The sequence below is a fragment of the Aythya fuligula genome, chromosome 1, assembly GCF_009819795.1.
Source record: "Aythya fuligula isolate bAytFul2 chromosome 1, bAytFul2.pri, whole genome shotgun sequence".
Lineage (NCBI taxonomy): Eukaryota > Metazoa > Chordata > Aves > Anseriformes > Anatidae > Aythya > Aythya fuligula.
The window spans coordinates 85990285-86009343 of record NC_045559.1 but is presented as its reverse complement, the minus strand read 5'-3'; the positions used below and the strand labels follow the sequence as shown (position 1 = coordinate 86009343).

Sequence of the window (19059 nt, the reverse complement as noted above, 5' to 3'; positions counted from 1 at the left end):
GGCCAGGAAGAGCAGTGAAGCCCATTGCTATTTGAGAGATGTGCAACAGGTTAGCCTGGAAAACAAGTGGGATGCGTGCTCTGGATGGCCAGGCAGAACTCACATATGAAGTGTTCACACACTTTAAGGATGTACCTGTGTTCAGCCTCGTTTGTTGTCCTTGAGCATGAATGGGTGTGTGGAGAATGCATCCACAAACAAGGAAGACAAGCAAGGAAACTCATGAACACTGAGACTGTGTTCACAAGGAACAAACTCTATTCTGCAGCCATTGAGCAAGCACAGCCAGGAAAGAACTGGTGGGGGTCTGTGTGTTCACCCTGCTCACCCATGTCTATGTTTTATGTCACAAAAAGGCAGCCTTTGGTTTGTGCATATTTGTCCCAGCAGCAAATCACAGTCAAAAGGAAGAAGTACTGGTGATGTTCATGGCACATTTCTGTAATACTTTCTATCCCTAATGATGCATCTTAACTTTGAGAGTTTAACGCAACACTGGCTTCTCTACAGAGCTAATTCAAGCCTCTGCTCCCTTTGGTCCTTCTTGTGGGACACAGGGACACGCAAACCTTCTCCACAAGCCTCAGTCTAAGATGACAGGAGAGGATCAGGAGTGGAAATGCTGTGCCAGTGGTGCAGAGCACTAAAAAGTCTCTAGGCTACTGAGCAATCTTAGAAACCGCCACAGCTTCAAGTCCTGCTGCTGCAACCCAATCACGCTCCCTTTCCCATGTCTCAAATGCCCACATGACCTAGTGATTGCTACACTTGGCTTGCTGAAGGGCTTTGAGACCCTAAGAGAAAAATAACTGCTGAGAGAAATCCTGCAGTTATTGATAGTACCCAGGAAGCTGGAAGCCAGGCTGTGCAGCTTAGCCCCTCCGCCAAACACAGTGGGTTTAAATATAGGTGAGCGAAACAGCAGAGCTTCTGGGCTTTACTGTATCAAGCCCTTCAGCCAATGTTTCTCTGCGTGTACCATGCCAGTTTTGCCATTAAAGTGTATCAACAGGAAGCAAGTCATTATCCCCTTCCCAAATATGATTTAGTAAGTCCAAATCCAAGAGCTGACCCAGACCACATCCAGTGCTTAAGAATTGCTTGCCAGCCATCCATGCAAGCTGTATCTTAATCTCCTCTCTTCTTTGCTGCTATTTGTTTCTTTTTTTTTTTCTTTTATTTTCTTTCTTTAACATGGATAGATTAAATTTCCTGCCAACCCACTTTCTCATTCAAATATGTTACAGAGGAAGTCGGAGGAAGGAGGAAATCATGAACAAATGACTAGCAGAAAATGGCATTAGGAAACTTAGTAAGCGTCTGGTCCTTATCCATGGACGCTGTCCCATTCCTACACATAAGCAGTGCTCTCTAAAGCAAGGGAACCTCTACCACAGGGAAATGAAAAGTGCTTTATTAGCAGTTGCTGTCACAGAAACTCATCAAAGAAAACTTGCAAGAGTCCTTGATTTGAGAAAACACAAGGCTACCAAGTTTCTGCTCCCCAAAGAATAGTATTCCCCCCTCCATGCTCAAAGCCCTTGGCACTTATTATCTCTTACTCCCCCCTCCATGGCTGAGCAAGTGACCTGATGAAACCTTTCTATGTGCTGCCCGCCAGCCGGCAACAAGAGCTCTGGGCTAGTGCCAGGCTCAGGAAAGATCCTGCATGCACTTCTCTTGCTGAGGAGGTCACAGAGCTGGTAATTCTCAGAAACATCCTCCCGGCACTTGCAATGCATAGAGACAAGCATGAAGAAAGCAGTCTGAAATAAAGAGTGATAGCCTTTCACTCCCCTTGCTTTCAAAGCTTTCTTTGTCCCTGATGTTCACCCTCTCCCATCTGAGGAGAGGCACAGCTCAGTGACCCTTTCACAGCATTCCTGCAACATTCCTGCTTCTCATCAGCACGTCTTGCCTTACTCACAAGAGCAGAGTCATTAATGAGGGCAAAACAAGGGAACCTCCTACTCTGCTAGCATCAGGAGAACAAGCTGCAGGACGACCAACAGTACTTAAAAAAAGCCCAGAGAGAAGGGCAAGATATCAGTCATCAAGGCATATCACAACAGCTCTGCTCGAGACCTCAATTTAATAGAGTCCATACAAGTTAATAGGAGTACCTATTGGGTTTGCTCTGAAGTCAACAGGTACAAGGGGTCTGTTTTCCCGGTTTTCCCTGCTCTCTGTCTTGGAAATGCTCAAAACCCTTTTAGCAGAATCTGCTGAACCATTTTGGGTGTACTTGGGTGTTGGAACATATATGCACACTTTTCCGCCTGTTCACGAACCAGCAGTACTGGGAAAATTCCTGTTAGAGGGAAGACAGAATGGTTCTTGAACTAGAGGAAGATGGGATACAAAATGTTAATTCCCAGGAGAAATCTACTCATTTTCAAAAATTTATCTCTGTGTTGAAGTCTAGAATTTACCATGAAACCACAGTATCTTTTATTTTTTTGAGGGGGTGGAAGAGGATCAAAACATTTCAGTTTGATTTCCTCTGCCCAGTACCAAATGAAGCACCTAATTACTTCAGTCCTGGCTGTCATTTGAGGCTACCCTGATGTGAGGTGTTCTTCATGAGGACCTAAACTGGGATATAAGGAGGCTTGATCTCCTGAGCATCCAAGGTCCTCATGGGGTAGCCACGCAATCTTGGAGTGGACACCATCTGGCAGACTGTCTTCTACTGGAAACCTGTAGAAGTGTGTGTTTTGGAAAGAGTTCACTGAAGTACATACATCTGGGCAATTTAATTATTTTTTTTTAGTTTAGAGGAATCAGCAGATCCAAGTCCAAAAACTGTGCAAGTTAAAAAATAAAAAATAAAAAATAAAAAATAAAAAAATCCTGTTTGTCTCCAGACCAGGTTTCCCAGATTTTTGAAACTGAATTCTCATCTCCACCAACTTCTAAAAATGTGTCTACTGCTGAAGTGTAAGACATCCTCTTGTGGCTATACTCTGCCTCACCAATCAGAAGTATAGCTGTTCCTTTTTCTAAAACACATTTCCTACTAATAGTCTTTGATGGCAAGTGATCTGACTGATGGGTACTGACATTCAAGGTAACATCTGTTGCACCCACTGTGGGGGACAATCCACACCAGACAGCTGTAATTGAAGGCAGCCAGAAAACTCAGTTGTGAATTCCACTTACAACTATAATAAGCCTTTTTTTTTTTTTAATGATAAATAATCACTCACTATCAAGACCTCTAACTGGTATTATTTTTAGCTAGATATTTGTCCTACAGCAATGCATCACTAGATACAATTTACAGGCTAAAACACCAGCACACTAGGTGCTGTACAAACATAGTAAACTATCCTGTGTCTTGGGAAATTCTGCTCTAGATCAAGAGGCAGAGATGTGCAGGAGAATGATGTAAAGGGCAAGCCAGTGGCAAGGAATGGGTAGTATAGCAGAATACTGACAGGACTATCATGGGAATAAAATGCAAAGATACTATTAATGTCACATCAAGGCTGCGCAATCAAAAGATGAAAAATGTAAAGATTAAGATTCCTACAGCAACTTTCCCAAAATGGCAATGCAGTCATCTCATCTACCATAAAGCCTATAGATGAAAACGCATTCGCAAGCATATTTTAACTAGTCGAAAAATACCTTGGAATGAGAACACAGTATGTGTGCAGCAGTGCTGAATTAGCATCGCTGCTGGATCTGTAGTTTTTTGTTTTTAATAATCATTCTCAGAATACCTGGAGGTTGGAGGGTTGGGGGGGGAGGGGGGAGAAGAAGCAGGTAAAATGAAACAGAGAAAAAAATGCAAAAATTTTGGACAGACATCAAGCAGGTCTAACTAATAAAAACCTTCTGCTAGCCACTGTTGATAGGGAGAGGTGTGTGCTTCCCAGTGCCCTGGAAGTGTGTATGCTCAGGCACTGAAATTTCCTATGCTCTGTCTATGGTGCTCAGAACTTTAGTTAAATTACTGACAGTTTCCCCCATCAAATATATTCAGACACCCAAGAAATTAACTGAGGGCTTTCCCAGTGACTGCTTTAGATTTTGGATCGGGGTTGAACATGACATGTTTCAGACCAGAAAACAGACACATGAGGAAATTCAGGCATTTTTAAACAAAATATTTCCCCACATCACTCAAAGCAGCACGAAGGATTCCCACCCACCCCCAAATGACAAAAAAATAAATAAAACTCACCTTTGCCTAGAGAAGCAGAGATCCTGCAAGCTTGGGAAACTGTACCTTCAAGGGCAATGTGTCAGAGTATTATGAATGAGCAAAACAAGCCTATAGTACCCGGGTGCACTACCAAAACGGCTGGCCTAATAAGATTCAGGTCTTGGTTGCATGGTCACTGCTTACTGACAGCCATATCTAGGCTGAGTATTAACAGCCAAATTCATTGTAGTTACAGAATTAATAGGAAAAAAATGCAGCAGCAGGCATTAAAAAGTCCTTTTTTATATGAATAAAGTTTTATTGAATTTTAGACAATTAGAAAGAACAAAGAAAGAGGAGCAAACAGTCTTATGGAGGGTAGGAACCAGAAGAGCTTTCTCACTGGAGGAGGGGGCCTGCTGAGGGCAGTGTTCCTGTAAATGCCACACAGGGGTTGTTTCAAAAGCGGAAAGAGTGTGTCTGGGCTTTTCTTTGATTGCATTGTGTTATTTTTTTTTCCTCCCACACTGGGGTTTCAAAAGCCACTCTTCTCCCCCACTATCAATCCAACCACCCAGCAGCAAAGAGAGCAGACAGGCAAGAATGAGGACTGCTCTGGTGAACCATGTGTATGTGCACACAACCACCTGTCTGCACCACTGCACTCATTCTGGACAGAGTTGTGCAGGAGGGGGGAAGGAAGGGAGGCTGTATATATTTTTTTCCTTTTTTCTTTTTTTTTTTTTTTCTTTTTTATTTTTATTTTAAGCAAAGAAGGCACAAAATCTCAGCCAAGCTTCAAACCAAGTGCTGCCCAAGAACCCCCAACCTCCCCAAAGGAACTGCATCTATGTGGGAGACCAAACCTCACCTCTTCCCCTCCTTCCACAGAGGCTGTGCTTGCTTTTGAACAGTACAGGCAAAAGGCCCTGCCCAAGGTATATGCACTGCTAGGGAAAGTGAAGCTGAGCTGGGATAGGGAAAGGGGGACGAGGAAGTCCCTTTCCCAGTGTGAGCAACAGAAAGTTGCCTGTAATTGCCCACATTGCTTTTCCAAGAGCAGTTCTTGGAAGGTCTCTGGTACTTTTGGAGGTGACCACTGCCTTTACATGTGCAAGGCTTGGTGTTATGTAGGAGGGCAAGTACTCTGAGCCAGGGCTCTCTCACAGGAGAGAGTCCAAACCCTTGGTCCAGTCCTCCAATAGCACCAGGTCCCTTGAGCGGTTTCGACCCTTGGCTTTGATTAAGGCTATTTAGTTGCAATAGAAAAAGTAAAAGGACAGGTGCCAGCCCCAGCCACCTCCTTGACTGTGAGGAGATGGGAGAGCCACCAGCAGGTGCCACAAGTACCAGTGCGGGAAGTAAGTGAGGCAGAGAGATAGCATGGGGGCTTCCACAGGGTTACTCCCTCCATTGAGCCCCTGCTTTCGCTGTATCTAAGGAAAGGGATTGAGAAACAAATCCTGCCAACCTCAGCATCTGGGAAGTTTGCGTGTGTGCGCGCAAGAGGGAATGAAAACCATAGTGCGAGGTTGTGTGAGGGCCCCAAACACAACAGGTACCCTGCCATGCGCAGCCTGATAAGGAAAACCCACCATGCAAACACCTCAGCTGTGGGGTCTGAAGCCCTTTGCCCTCAGCCTGAGCAGCCCAGGTGCAAGAGACTCCTCTCAGGGCCTGTCTGCTGCTCTGCCACACTCAAAAATAACAATAATAAAAATAATTAAGAAAAAATAATTTAAAAAAGCCACAAGCCAGCAGCAATGCGCCCTTTCTCTCCACAGAGCTTTTCAGAAGCAGACACCCAGATGGCAACACTCTCTGCATCCATGAAGAGGGCTCTGGTGGTGACTGAAAAACACTTGGTTGTTTGTGTGTGTGTGTCAGAGGTGAGGGGAAAAATAGCAAAAATAAAATAAATAAAGAGAAATGCTCTCTGGCCTGCGCCCTTGCCCAGCCTTCCCCTTGGCCTGGCTGGCAGCTGTGCCTCCACCTCAGCCAGTGCATCCTCATGTCCATCCCTGTCCCACCACCTTCCTCGTCCAGCAGTAGGGCTGGCAAAGCAGGGAGGGAGCCATAGCCTCCATGACAAGGCATACCCTGCCTGCGCACCCCTCCCTGCCCCACACAGGCTGTTGTCCTCTTGGAAATAAAACAGCAACAACAACAGAAAAAAATATATATATATAATCTCCCCAAACCTCCCTGAAAGACCCAAATGAACAGAAATGCGCCCCCCCAACAAAACAAACTGGAAACAAAACCAAAATCCCCCCCTCCCAAGGCTGGGCTGGGAGGGGGTCCTGGCTGGGGCCCAGCAGCCAGGGAGGGTCCCCTGGTGCCCCCACGGCCTTGGCACATCTGTGGCGTCCATGGTGGAGCCCCGAGAGCTGGGGGGCATCGCAGCACGGCCGGGGCTGTCCCACCGGCTGGCAGCAGCCTCAGGAGGCCCACCCCAGCTGCCTCGCCGCCTTTCAGGAAGGAGTAGGGTCTCTCGGCCATGTCTCTGCCTCTCTGGTACACAAGGCCCTTGCTCAGCTCATGGGTGCCGGCTTGCCCCTACACAAGGGAGCCAGCCCGGCTCTGGGCAGGCACCATGACAGGAACGGCCCCGATCCGCTCCAGCGTGGCCTGGCTGACGGCATAGGAGCGGGTCTGCGGAAGCCGAGGCTTCCTGCTGACGGAGCCATTGCTCCGGGCCACCTCCTGTGGGGACGGCGCTGTGCTGGCCGTCACCACCAGCGTCTTAGGGGCAGCCGGGGAGGGGTGGCCGCCGTTGGCGTAGACAGGGCGAGCACTCGTGCTCCCTGAGCGGGAGAAGGGGGGCTGGCGGGTGTCGTTGCTGTTGCTGAAGCGGGTGAAGGAGTCTGTGGCATGGTTGGCCTTGGGGTCATTCCAGTAGCGGCTGTTGTAGGTGTTGGAGGAGGTGAGGGTGTCGTTCTCCGACGAGGATGCGTCAGCATGGAATGTCTTGGCAGCGGAAGAGCATTTGGGTGGCAGGTCGTCCTCCCTGGGAAGAAGAGGGCATGAGGGTGCATGTAGGATGATGCTCCGTTTCCCCTATGTACCCCCCCCATCCATCTCCACTGGGGGCAATGCCATCAATTCGAGGTGAAAGACAGCACCAACATGAACTGGCATCACTCTTCAGCCTGTTCACTCATCCCTCTTTGCAGGACCCACCTCTGTGCACATTAACTGCTCTGTGTGCCTACCACTGAGGGAAACAACCCACATTTATGTTTGTGGGGGGCAAAGCCAGTAGTTGTCAGAACCACTGGTGCTACACAGCCAGTCAGCATGAATGCACTTCTACAATCAACAAAGTTGATCCTCAGGGGAGCTTTGAGATGCTGCCAGAGGCAAACACTGTGGCTATAACACCAGAGAACATCACAGCTGTACCTACAGAGCTCTTCAGCTGTCACTATCTGATACTGTGGGTTAGGATCCCCACCACATACACAGTCACTCTCCTATGGCGCTAACAGTGCCAAGGTGAAGTTTCCAATAATAGTAATTTGGAAAGCAAAATCTGTAGTTACCATTCTACATTTGCTCCCTACATTTTCTGGGCAGATACAAAGACCTTCCCCTGGCCCAGGGGAACACACCTAGGATTAGTAAAAGCAGGATTTCTGCTTGCCTTCCTGCCAGCTGCTGCTTTTGCTGGGTGATCAGAGATTCCCTGCCAACAGTTTTCCCTGGCCCCTACCTTATCTCATTGGGAATCTCTTCTTCTTCTTCTTCTTTGTGTTTATTTTTCCAGTAAAACAGTGCTATGGCCACCAACACAATGCAGACAACAAGCACGACAGCACCTGTGGCCACTGCTCCAGCAATCAGGCCGATGCTCCAGGGGTGGGCTGTGGGGAGAAGTGAACAGAGAATGGAGAATAAATCAGGGCTGGGCTGTGGCCATCTGCGAATATTTGAAGCTATGTGGCTTGGAAGGGGGAAAGGCAATGTCCCCATTCCAGAGTAAAATGATCTTCTGATAGAGAGGCACACGGTGGCTCACAGCAAACATGGTTACACGCATTACTGTCACAAGACAGAAGCAGCTGACCAAGCCTCCTTTGGCAAAATACTTACGTGCAATGACTTGTAGGTCCAGAAGGCAAGTGCTGGTTCCAATGGCATTTGAAGCCACACATTGGTAAAGACCTGAGGACACAGTGCTGATATTTCGGAGAGTGACAGTGCCCTGGACTTGGTCTAGTTAGAGAGAAAAGAAGGATTTAAATCCCCCCGCCCCGGGCTTGAGGAAAACCATGAAAAGGCAAATCCAGCAAATAGAGAATTGATGTGTGAGACTCTTAAGAGATAAATAAATTAGGAAATAACCTTGAGAAGGAAGCATTGTGCACACACGCACAAGATTAGGTCTTAAGGAGCTTACACTAGATGTTTCTTTTTCTTCTTACAGATGAATTTCTGCAAATGAAAGCTTGGGTCTCATATCATTTTGTGAGAGAAGGGAGAAAAGAAGAGATGTGCAATTACCTATACCCAGATCTACCTGCTAAATTCAGTCCTGCCTCTCAGCAACTCTGCTTTCCCATCCGTGGGCTTCCTAACCCCTGCCCTTGCATTTTTTCTCATTCTGGAATTACCTGAAACTAAAATTTTTGTGTATTCTTAAAATACAGCAAGACAAAGGGCAAAAGTATTGCTAACTATTTGGTCAGGACACAGGCTAAGAAACCTCATGGATGGGACTTGTGGCTGGGCAATACCCAGTCTGATCAGGGCCTTCCTTTTACACACACCTAAAAGGCGGCTCCAGCCTAACATATCAGAGCACGGTGATCTCAGTGTGACAAGATGGCAGGATTTTCAGGGGATAATTCTGCCTCTCTTCTCCCAGTTTTCAATCTATGAGCCTTGCATTTGGTTTAAAATTTAGGTGAATTGGCAGATGAAATCTCCAGCCACGTGCAAACGTCTGGCAACCTTATTCTCTGTCTCTTGTTTGACCAGACCCTTGTTCCTTAATGGTACAGAACTAATGTTCCTCAAAGTAAGACGAAACTTTAAATGGCCACTGATGGATACCTAGTCCAAAACACTCCAAACACTCCAGGAATCTTCGTTCCAAACAAGTGACCATGCAAGTGATGGCAGCCACTCAAAGAGCTGTGTCATCTCGGGCAGCTCAGACAAAGGAAAGCCCAGGCTGCCACCTTGGAAATAAGAGGATAATCAACAGAATGAGCACCTTGTGTGGCAGTTGGGGGCAACTTGGGAACATTGTCCAGTTTCTCCCAGAGGTATGTTGGCCGGGGGATGCCTTCTTCCGAGCTGCAGGTCAGTGTGATATCGCTGCCCACGTCCAGGGACCCCTGGATTCTGCAAAGCGGGGCAGAAGGAGGAACTACAAGAGAAGAGGGGAAAGTGACAGAAGATCAGGAAACATGACCAAACAGTGGAGTACAGGCTCTTTCTGGACACGCACTGCAGGGAAAAGCAAGGATATTGGCATGAGCTGATAGGGGACAAGAATCAGACAAAGCCCAGAAAGGAGGTAGCAGACAGGAACCCTTCAAGGTTTGAGGGGTGACAATTCACAAAGATTCCTGACTAGCCAGTCCATCAAGGTACCAGACAACTGCTTTCCCAGGACCCACTACTTGTAGAGCCCTACCTAGAGGAAAAAAAAAGGACGAACATTTCTGTGTTTGAGACAGCAAAGGTAGCAACAACTAACAGGGCTGCATAAAGAATATGCTGTGGTTGGATTTTGTTTTCACAGCCTTATAATGGCACAAGCTCTGTAGTATTTAACATCATAGGGAGCATCCAGTACTAATTCCTTTCTTGAAAAGGAAGCAAAGATCTATAAGTCCATTCTCTTCTCTTGTCACTATGCACAAAACTCTTACAGTCCCCTTAGCTCTCAAAGATGCACACATGCTTTATTCATGCTTCTTTGCAACTCCACATCACCAGTCTGCCACAAAAGCTTTTTCTCTACCGTATTTTAAAACTCCCTTATACACATCTGCATATGAGGGTATGTGTCCTACAAACTCCCACAGCCCTCAGAACCCAACCCATCCCTCACTACAGTGTGTCCATAGGCTCCAATGCACACACCACCCATATTTTTATGCTATGAGAACCATCACACACAGAGGATTCCTGTGCCCCGATTCTTCCCCTTTCCCCCATAATCCCAATACACACACCCAAGACGGTCAGTCCAATGACTCCAATATTCCTGCTGCCTCTGTCAGGAAGATTGTTGACCAAACACTGGTACGTGCCAGTGTCTGATAGCTGTGTGTTGTTGATGAAGATGGAGGCACTGGTGGTTGGCATTGTCACAGCAAACCCCACTCGCCCATAGAACTGGGGTGCACCACCAAAGATCTGACCCCCTTGGTAAAGAATAACCTGGAAAAGAAAGGAAGAATCAAATAACACTCTGCAGAGGCTGAACAAGGAGGGAGAACAGCAAGTAAAACATGGACTCTGAAAGCTGAAAGGACCATTTCCTAAAGGATCTCTGAATAAGCAAACATCAATATACAACAGTAGACCCAGAAAGACTGATCCTAGGAGAAGCGTTTTCTCTAAAGGAAGAACACAGTCAGTGGCCTGTTTTATGTCATTAAAAATGTTTACAAAAGCAAATGGACCAGATAATACCCAAGTCTTCTGGCATAGCTGGATGGGTAGTACCACCCTGTTTCATGTAACAGTCATTACCCATCCAGACAGGATTGATGTAGAGAGGCAGAGACTCTGCAGGTCAGTAAGTACTTTGCTGGAAGGCATGCGCCTGGTGGACAGTATCATTTTGGGTGTCAGCCAGTAATGTCCTGCCATGATTTGAAACTGCTCACTGGTGATCGCTAGGATACACTGAATAATAGGCAATGCAACTCAAGTCTGTGCAGCCTCTACCAATCCAACAGCTTTTATAGCAGTCTGTACTCAGACCAAGTCCCTGAGGAGCAAGTTCTCTCCAGTGCAGGATACTGAATCACAGAACTGAACAGCAAATGTGACAGGGACAGCGTGACCCAAGATCAGTTAATTTCAGAGCAATGGGTTTCTTCTCCTCTTAGTATGTGGACAAACACAGGCCAGCAGCTCACAGGTTATGATTCTTGTACCCAACATAATAGGTTTGCTATTGTTTGTAAGAATGGCCTTGCAAAAGCAACAGGCAATGAAAAAGAGGGAAAATGAGCCTATGGGATTTTGTTACAAAGATTTCACAGGTTTAAGCCTGCAGCTGCTTCCAGATCCTTCATATCCCAAAGCCAGTGCACCAAAACCTGTATTATCTTGCCTGTGCCCTTTTGAACACACAAACCACCAGAAGTACAAGGCAGCCATACTGTAACACATACATCTGACCTGATTGTGCATCCAGCCAAGGACACAATGAACACAAACAATTTCCAAAGCTTTGAATACATCAGACTCATCTAAGATCTGCAGATCACATTCAGCAATGAAGAGAGTGCTCTGGGACAACCAGAGTCTCAGCATCATAAATAGATTACATTCAGATCAGTGTCAAAAGGGTAAGGAAAGCTCCAAAGAAATACATGCTCCAGTGAGAAAGGACTTACCTGTTCAGGCTGGTTGGCATTAGAAAGAGGAGTGACCATCCAGATGACATTAAGGTTAGTGAGAGCAGCATTAGTGGTGAAGGTGCAGGGCAATACTGCTGTCTGGCCTCGGGCAACCTGGATACTCCCTGAACTGACTGACACCTCCAGAGGACACACCATACCTAGAAAGAAAAGAACACCCAGTTTAAGCATTTCACAAGAAGGACTCCCAGTTTGAACATTTCAGGTGGCACCCTGCACAGGCAGGTCATGACAGCAGTGTCCTGTAGTTACACAGCAATCCCTTACCAATTACATGAAGCTAAAGAATTATATTTGTCCCTCAACAGATCAGGCTGCTCTCATGCAGACCTCTTCCAGAAGCAAATGCAGATAGGCCATCCTTTCAAGTGAGAGCACTCTCATTTCAGAGCCTCTGAAAACATCAGGCTTTGTTTTGGCAACAGGGAAAGAGTTGTAAAAGCAGCCAAGCTGTGTTTAAGAGATAATGAAATATGTATTCAATCCCATCAATCTTAATGATACCTGACGTCACTGAAACTGAAGAGGAAACTGCAGTCTAAAAGGCTTCATCAAGGGGTAAGAAGAGAGAACACATTATTTAAAAGTAGAAACACAAATCTCCCCCAATATCTCCTCCTTGTGAAGTCCAGAATGAACAGAAACACTTTAGTGCTATTTTTAACTGAAAGGGTTAAAAATCTAAATCTTTTCCAGGCCGGGTATTTCTTCCTAGCTGGTGAAAAATGGCTACTCAGAAAAAAAAAAAATGAAGATCTGATCCAATCTTATATATTTCCCAACATTTCCACCATTCACTTCTTTGCATTCCGTACAAGCTGGATAGGGCACAGAGTCTGACAAGTCCCAGCTTCCCAGTGCAGCAGCTCAAGGCTGCAGTGTTTAGACTGCAAGTCACACAGGGAAATATCTCCTTTCCTACTGCCAAAATCTTGTCAAATAAAACTAACCAAAGAGTCACCAGCACCGTTTTGAGTAGCACTAAAATTCTTTAAAACACTTTCTTGCACAAAATCAAAACGTTGACTTTAGACATCTCCCTACATGCCAGCTCACTATCTTCCTGTTCAATGCATGTAGGAGGCTGCTGGAGGAGATGCTAAGAAGTTTTCAAGCCCCAAGGCAATACCAGAATATTGCTAACACTGGGATGTAGTCTGAGGGCTACCCTATTCTCTTGCTGACTTCAGGAAGAGCTGCTGGCAAAGTTTTCATTTCACCTTTGCTGAAGGTGAAATGCTCCTTGAAAAAGAATATGGTTCCAGCTGAACTCTGTAGAAATCGAACAGGCTAGTTCTGAGAAAAAGCTAAGTGTTCACTCACACGTGTGTCTGCTGGGATCCTTCTCAGCCTGCCTAGTGGAGAAATGGGGCACTCAGAGCCTGGAAGCACTGAGCTTCAGATTCTGTAAATCCAAAGTTAGAAGCACCTGAACAGGCTGTGATGAGTTCCTGAATTTGAACTGAGTGCTCTGGAGACGCAATACACAGGGATCTTGCAGATCCTCAGCAACCTCCTCTAGACTTCCCAACTCCCTTCCTTCCTCCCTAACTGCCACCTCTAAAGCTTCAGGTAGTTCTGGGAGAAATGCCTCAAAATAGAACCAGACAAAATGACAACTTAAATCTCTCAGAGTGAAATTCATGAATTTCTTACTTGGCAGAAAACAAAACAAAAGTCTGACTTTCTTCACAGGCTTGGAACATGTTTAAAAATGTGGAACATTTTGGAAAATCCTAGGGAAATGGTTTGGCTCTGATTCTAAAATCTGAAAGAATTAGGTGCTTGGGACACAGAACAGCTGGTGAAAGCTTAATCCATCAATCTCCTATGAAAGGCTGTCAGCAGCAAGTGGAAGTAAATAATTTGAAGGGCCAGTAATAAGCATGACCTTTATTACAAGGCATCTGCCTTCCAGTTGCTTCTGTGGTCAACAGTTTGGACTACTCCTGAGCTCCTTATGGCAACCTAGGCTGTTGCAGTAGCCCAAAGACCAGAAATGAGGTATCTCATACTGAACACAACTTTGACAAGAGATCTTCTTCTCTTCAAGCCTACATTGGCATGACTACTCATCAAGTCCTATCACCATCCACGCGCTAAACAGTGTGCAGGGAGACACAGTAATTTGGACATTTATTGGATTACACTCCCTAACGTGGAGCTGAAAACTCTTCTGCCATCTTCAGTGTAGTTTTTATGAGATGCTCCCCATGACAGGAAAACCTGCCCCCAGCTTCTTATCTGATTTGGAATAGCAAAGTATGTTCTTCAGCCCCATTCCTCTACTTTCCTCTCCAAGCAATACCTATATGTTCAAGTTCTTGTAATTCAGGAAAATTAGTACTTAAGCGTGAGCATTCACTAATTTTCTGGAAAAGTTTGTTTTTGCAAATTTGGCTTGGTTTCATCAATCATTCAATCACCAAGATGATGTGATTTTCATACCTAATCACCCTCCCACCACGCCAAATATTTGCTATTAGTTGATTGTAAACATCCTGCAGAATAATAAAAATAATTAAATAGAGCATGCATAATTTCCTCGCTGTAAAAAGAATTCTCAAGACATTTGAGAATATCCCAATTTGCTTATGAAGCATTTCAAAACAGAAAGAAAGCATGTATTATCCCCTTTTCTCTTCCAGTGATCCACTGTCACCCTGTAGCAGCCTTCAGAACCTGTAATCTTCCTCCCTGCTCCCCCTTTTCAAAGCACTGCAGCATTCAGATTAAACTGAATGACACAGAGTTGTTTCTGTGAGGGGGAAAACTAAGGAATAGATGAGGTTTCTGTCCATTTCTCTTGCCAAGGGAACTGCTCTGAACCTGTGCTTGCAAGACAAGCAACCTCCTGACACCACGCTGTCCTGTCTCTGCCTCATTGAAGCACTTGGGCAAGGCAGCTCCTTAGGCTTGCCTGTGCCTCATGCATCCCAGGGCCTGTCAGCTGCTCTTTGGCCCAGGATGCACAGGAGGCAGGCAGCACTTCAAGACAAGGACTCACTTTGTTAAGCTAAGTGGCACCTGCAGGGCTACAGCTGGGGAAAACACATACGATCAACTTCTGACAAGTAAGCTTAACCAAGGTGACAGGGGAGGCAGGAGACCAAACGCAGGCAAAGTCCTCCTCCACCAGCATAAACAGGGAGGTGTGCTAACACAGCACCGGGGCCAGGGAGAGGCATTATTACAGTGCAGCTCCTCTCCCAGGGAGACAGCTGAAAGAGAAAGGATCAAACCCTCTTCAGGGGCTTCAATATCTGTCTTCTTAGACTACTAGGAAATGTAATGTGGTTACACATGCACTTGTCTGTCTATGACATCCTTCCACGCCCATACTCATGGCCCAAAACACAGGTGGCTGCACACAAAGACACACACACGTCAGCCACTGTGCCCAGGAAGACACCTAGGAGGAAAACTGAACCAAACATTACTTATTTAAACATTTCGTACTTAGGAGTTGCAAAAAATGTGGCTTTGCATTAATGTAAAACGAAGGAGCCAGGGGAGAGAGGGAGGAAGAGATTTCAAATTTAGCATAAGTATTGGGATAAGGGTTTTTCAATGCAGCCTAAGGAATGAAAGCCTAAATTCCCTTGTGCAGATATAAATGCAAATATAGATATATGCACAAACATACAGCCCAGCCCAGTAAGTCAAATTACACATAAGAGGTGAGAAAAATCAAGCAAAAAAAATGTTGTAAAAGGTCTCCTTTTGACAAGGTACATAATCCTGATCTTTTCTAAGCATTCAGAGAAGTTTAATAACTTATAAGAGGCAGCAAGAATCAATCACCACCAAATCTTTTTTCTACTAGAGCTGAATTATGATGGCCATTACACCCTCTCCTGTATATGCAATCTCTTCCTTACTTGGTAATTAAGCATCCCCATAAGCCACATGCCTGGAGGTAGAGGAGGGTACATACACCACTGTCAGCAGGAGGAGTGGGCCCTTCCTGTACATAGGACACTTTGATCTTAGCTTGATTCTGCACACAGCTTTCTCCTTTGATCCCGATGCTCCGAGCTCCCATCACTAATTAGAACAGATGCTCCATTTTTGTGTCCCCTATCTATCAGGGAACCAGCCAGCAGAACAACGTTTTGGCTGCAGAGCCTCTTTTAGAGTGTCTCCATTTTCCCATGACCAAGTAATTATTCTGGCAACAGATCACTTCAATTTCATTTTTGATGGGGTACTATTGCTTTTCCGAGAAGCACACTTCACTACCTCCCCAGCACGTAGTTCGTATTGGTAGTTCATGCAGCATGACAAGCCCGTAGGGCCCACAACCAGCATTTTCCTCCTTGCTGGGGATGAGGAGGAGACAGATGCCACCACATTTGCTACCTCCCCTTGAAGGTTTGCAGCCAGAGAGGCTTCAGAATATACCAGACGCAGCAAAGATCAAAGACATGGGCACGTCTCAGCTCTTTGACTCATACTAAGAGGAATGAAAATGTTCCCAGCTCCCAGTCATTGTCACACCTCCCTGCCAGAGATCACCAGCAGGACCAGCAAATCAACTCAGCTGACAGCCCAGTGAGCAAAGGAGAACTTCCATCATCACCACTTCACATCGAGAGGCCAGTCTGTAACATGAACAGCTGATGCACCACCACCAGTCAATATCACCTTGATGGTAGGTGGTCACAAACCATGGGGGCCTCAGAGGCTGCAGAAGCTGTCCCTACCAAAAGCACCATGGTTATGCTGTTGAAGCTGTGCTAAGGGCACCTTCCCCTTTACTTCGTGATCATCCCCAGCATGTTTTTCCAGAGGCAGCTATGCTCAGCAAGGTATCTGGGTACTGCTGGATAGGTTGGAGTAGAGTGCAGAGAGAGGGTCTTTCCCTACTGTATTTATTTTAAGACTTTTGACTTCCTAGGATCACAGGGAAAAAAGGAAAAAGAAAAAAAAAAAAAAAAAAAAAAAAAAAAAAAGGTTTATTTGGAAGGTTATTCATTCCGTGAAATCAAGCTCTTGCCCTGCCTTGCCTTCTGGAGGACTCTTTCTGCTTTGAAAGTGTCCTCAAGAACTGTTGGCAAGTCAGCAGCATTTGGCACCTGCTAGCAGTGACCTCCTGAGAGTCAGCAGCACAGGAGGCTGGGCTAGCATGACTTTGCAAACACAGAGGCCAGGGTACAGGTTCACTCCACAGTGCTGGCAAGCCAGGGAAGCAAATGGCCAGGGAAGAAAGAAGTGAGGGAGGTGTGAAAGGGATGAAAAAAACCCAAACCCTCAGCTTCATGCGTTCAGCATCTCCATATCTCCAGGGAAAATATGCAGAAATATGTGTGGCTGGGGAGAGAATGAGAATAGAGCTTCAAGCTGTATCAGCTTGCATCCAAAAAATGCAGGGAAAGGCTCCCCCTGTCCCAGCGCAATTAGCGATCCTGTTGCCATGTGCTGGGGAAGATGCCTTTGGCAGTATGACATTTTGGGTCCCTCGTTAGAGAGGCAAAGATGAGGTCACTCAAAAGTTTCAAGAGCAGGGTAGGAACAGTGTTTGGTCTGGCGACTGCAGGCAACAGAAGGAGGAACTGCAGAGCAGTCTCTTTCCTGAGATGAAAGGAAAACACAAGTCACCGTGCCTTTGGCCTGCCTCATGTCTCTGAGTTTGGGACCAAAGCTGCCCTCTGTGCTGAAGAAACATCTCCCACCCCAGACGAGCTGAGGTACATTGCTGACTCAACTCACAGAGCAATGCAGCAAAACCCCAGCCCAGGAAGGTGTGACGCACTGCTGGAGAAGTCGGTAACAGATGCTGGGAGAACTTCTGCCGTAGGACCTTGTGCAGCACCCATTCCAAAGCCCCTGAAGGGGTCTGACTCACAGTTTCAAGCGCTAATGACATTGAAGGGCAACAAAGAAACTAAAGAGACATTTCCCCTGCTGACAATCCCTTCTATCCTGTGAGGGAGCAATTACATTGCTTGGAATTGATCTCTGGAAAGGAAGCGGCGATCCTTCCCAAGCTGAAAATGTTGTTTCAGCTCCAGAAGGCTCACCAGGGCTGGAAAAGGGCACTCAAGTGCTAGCCTAGAGCATCAGAGATTACACAAAGGGAAGAAGATAGATGCTTATGGTGAGCCCAGAACATTCACAGCATCCAAACAGGCTGCTCAACAAGCTGTCTGAACGCTGGTTGTGCCCATTCTCACTAGGGGCAGAGCATACCCCTGTCATTCCACATGTGACACACTTGCTAGCTCAGAGTCCATCTAACCAAAAGCAGTATTTGTGCAGCCTGGTGTCTGGAGACAGCTTGCAACAGACCAGATGAAGGACATCATAGTACAGCTCCTCCTCAAGACATGATTGGCACCCCCTGAGCCACTCTCAATGACAGTTTGTCAAATTTATTCTTTAAAGACCCAGATGCTGTAGTGTACAGCATGGTTTAGTAGTCAAGTCCAGTACTCTGCAGCCCCTGCTGTCTTGTAACAACCAGGTCTCTCACCAGTGGTGCTTCTGGGTCCTGTCCTTCCATCACTGCAACAAAGCCATGCAATCCACACTGCCAGCCTTGTCCTTCCCTCTCCCTGTCTAGCTCTTTCCCCATATTCTTTACTATCCCCATCGTGGTGATAGACAAATACATAGCTCAGAGCTAAAAGGCGAAGTTGTAGTCAGCCAAAGTTTGGCCATACTGTTCTCTGAAACAGCTGCATCAGACTTGGAATATCTCAGCCACCGGACTAAGAATTTATTGGAACTAAAGGAAAAAAAAAAAGAAAGAAAAGGAAAACTGTCACATTGTTAGAGCAAAACCTCTGTAACACAGGTGTTAAATCTACACAAACACTAACATTTACTCAGGGCTATACAGTGTTACTCTCTCTGCTAAATGGAGGTCAAAAGCCAAGTAAACCTCTAAGCACCTTTATCCCTGAAGAAATCATCAGACACAACTGGTGGTATCTAACATTCTCTCTCCAGCACAAAGCCTTCCAAATAAACAGACACATTTTACGCCAGTAAGAGTAATCTTGGGCTTGCTGCTCAGCTGGTAGCATATGTGGGCTAGCAGACACTAATCCAGGGAGAAATCACAGTGTCAGGGTCTTGAACTGGAGCCCTGCAGTGCTTCTCGCTGAGCACTCTGCCAGCTGATTGCAGACATTGGCTACCTGTAAATCTGTGCTGATATGCTGACCCTGCTCCCTTATCATTTATAATCTCATCCACACTAGACAAAAAGATAGCAGTGAGACTTGCTGCTGACCCACTCTGCTCTGGTCTCAGCTGTTGGTCTTGCAAGTAGCGATCCCTACCACC

At 46.1% G+C, this 19059-nt stretch overlaps 1 protein-coding gene across 1 annotated transcript in view; it reads right to left on the bottom strand.

The window, feature by feature from the left end:
* Positions 1-6437: 6437 nt before the first annotated feature.
* Positions 6438-19059, bottom strand: part of IGSF11 (immunoglobulin superfamily member 11) — a 92356-nt gene continuing 79734 nt past the window's right edge. Inside the window, exons 2-7 of the mRNA XM_032192888.1 lie at positions 11743-11906; positions 10345-10552; positions 9375-9530; positions 8249-8371; positions 7869-8019; positions 6438-7163 (exon numbers count right to left, since the gene is read on the bottom strand). Of these exons, the coding sequence (XP_032048779.1) occupies positions 6713-7163; positions 7869-8019; positions 8249-8371; positions 9375-9530; positions 10345-10552; positions 11743-11904 (1251 nt within the window). The 5' untranslated portion in view covers positions 11905-11906 and the 3' untranslated portion in view covers positions 6438-6712. The remainder of the gene's footprint in view (positions 7164-7868; positions 8020-8248; positions 8372-9374; positions 9531-10344; positions 10553-11742; positions 11907-19059) is intronic.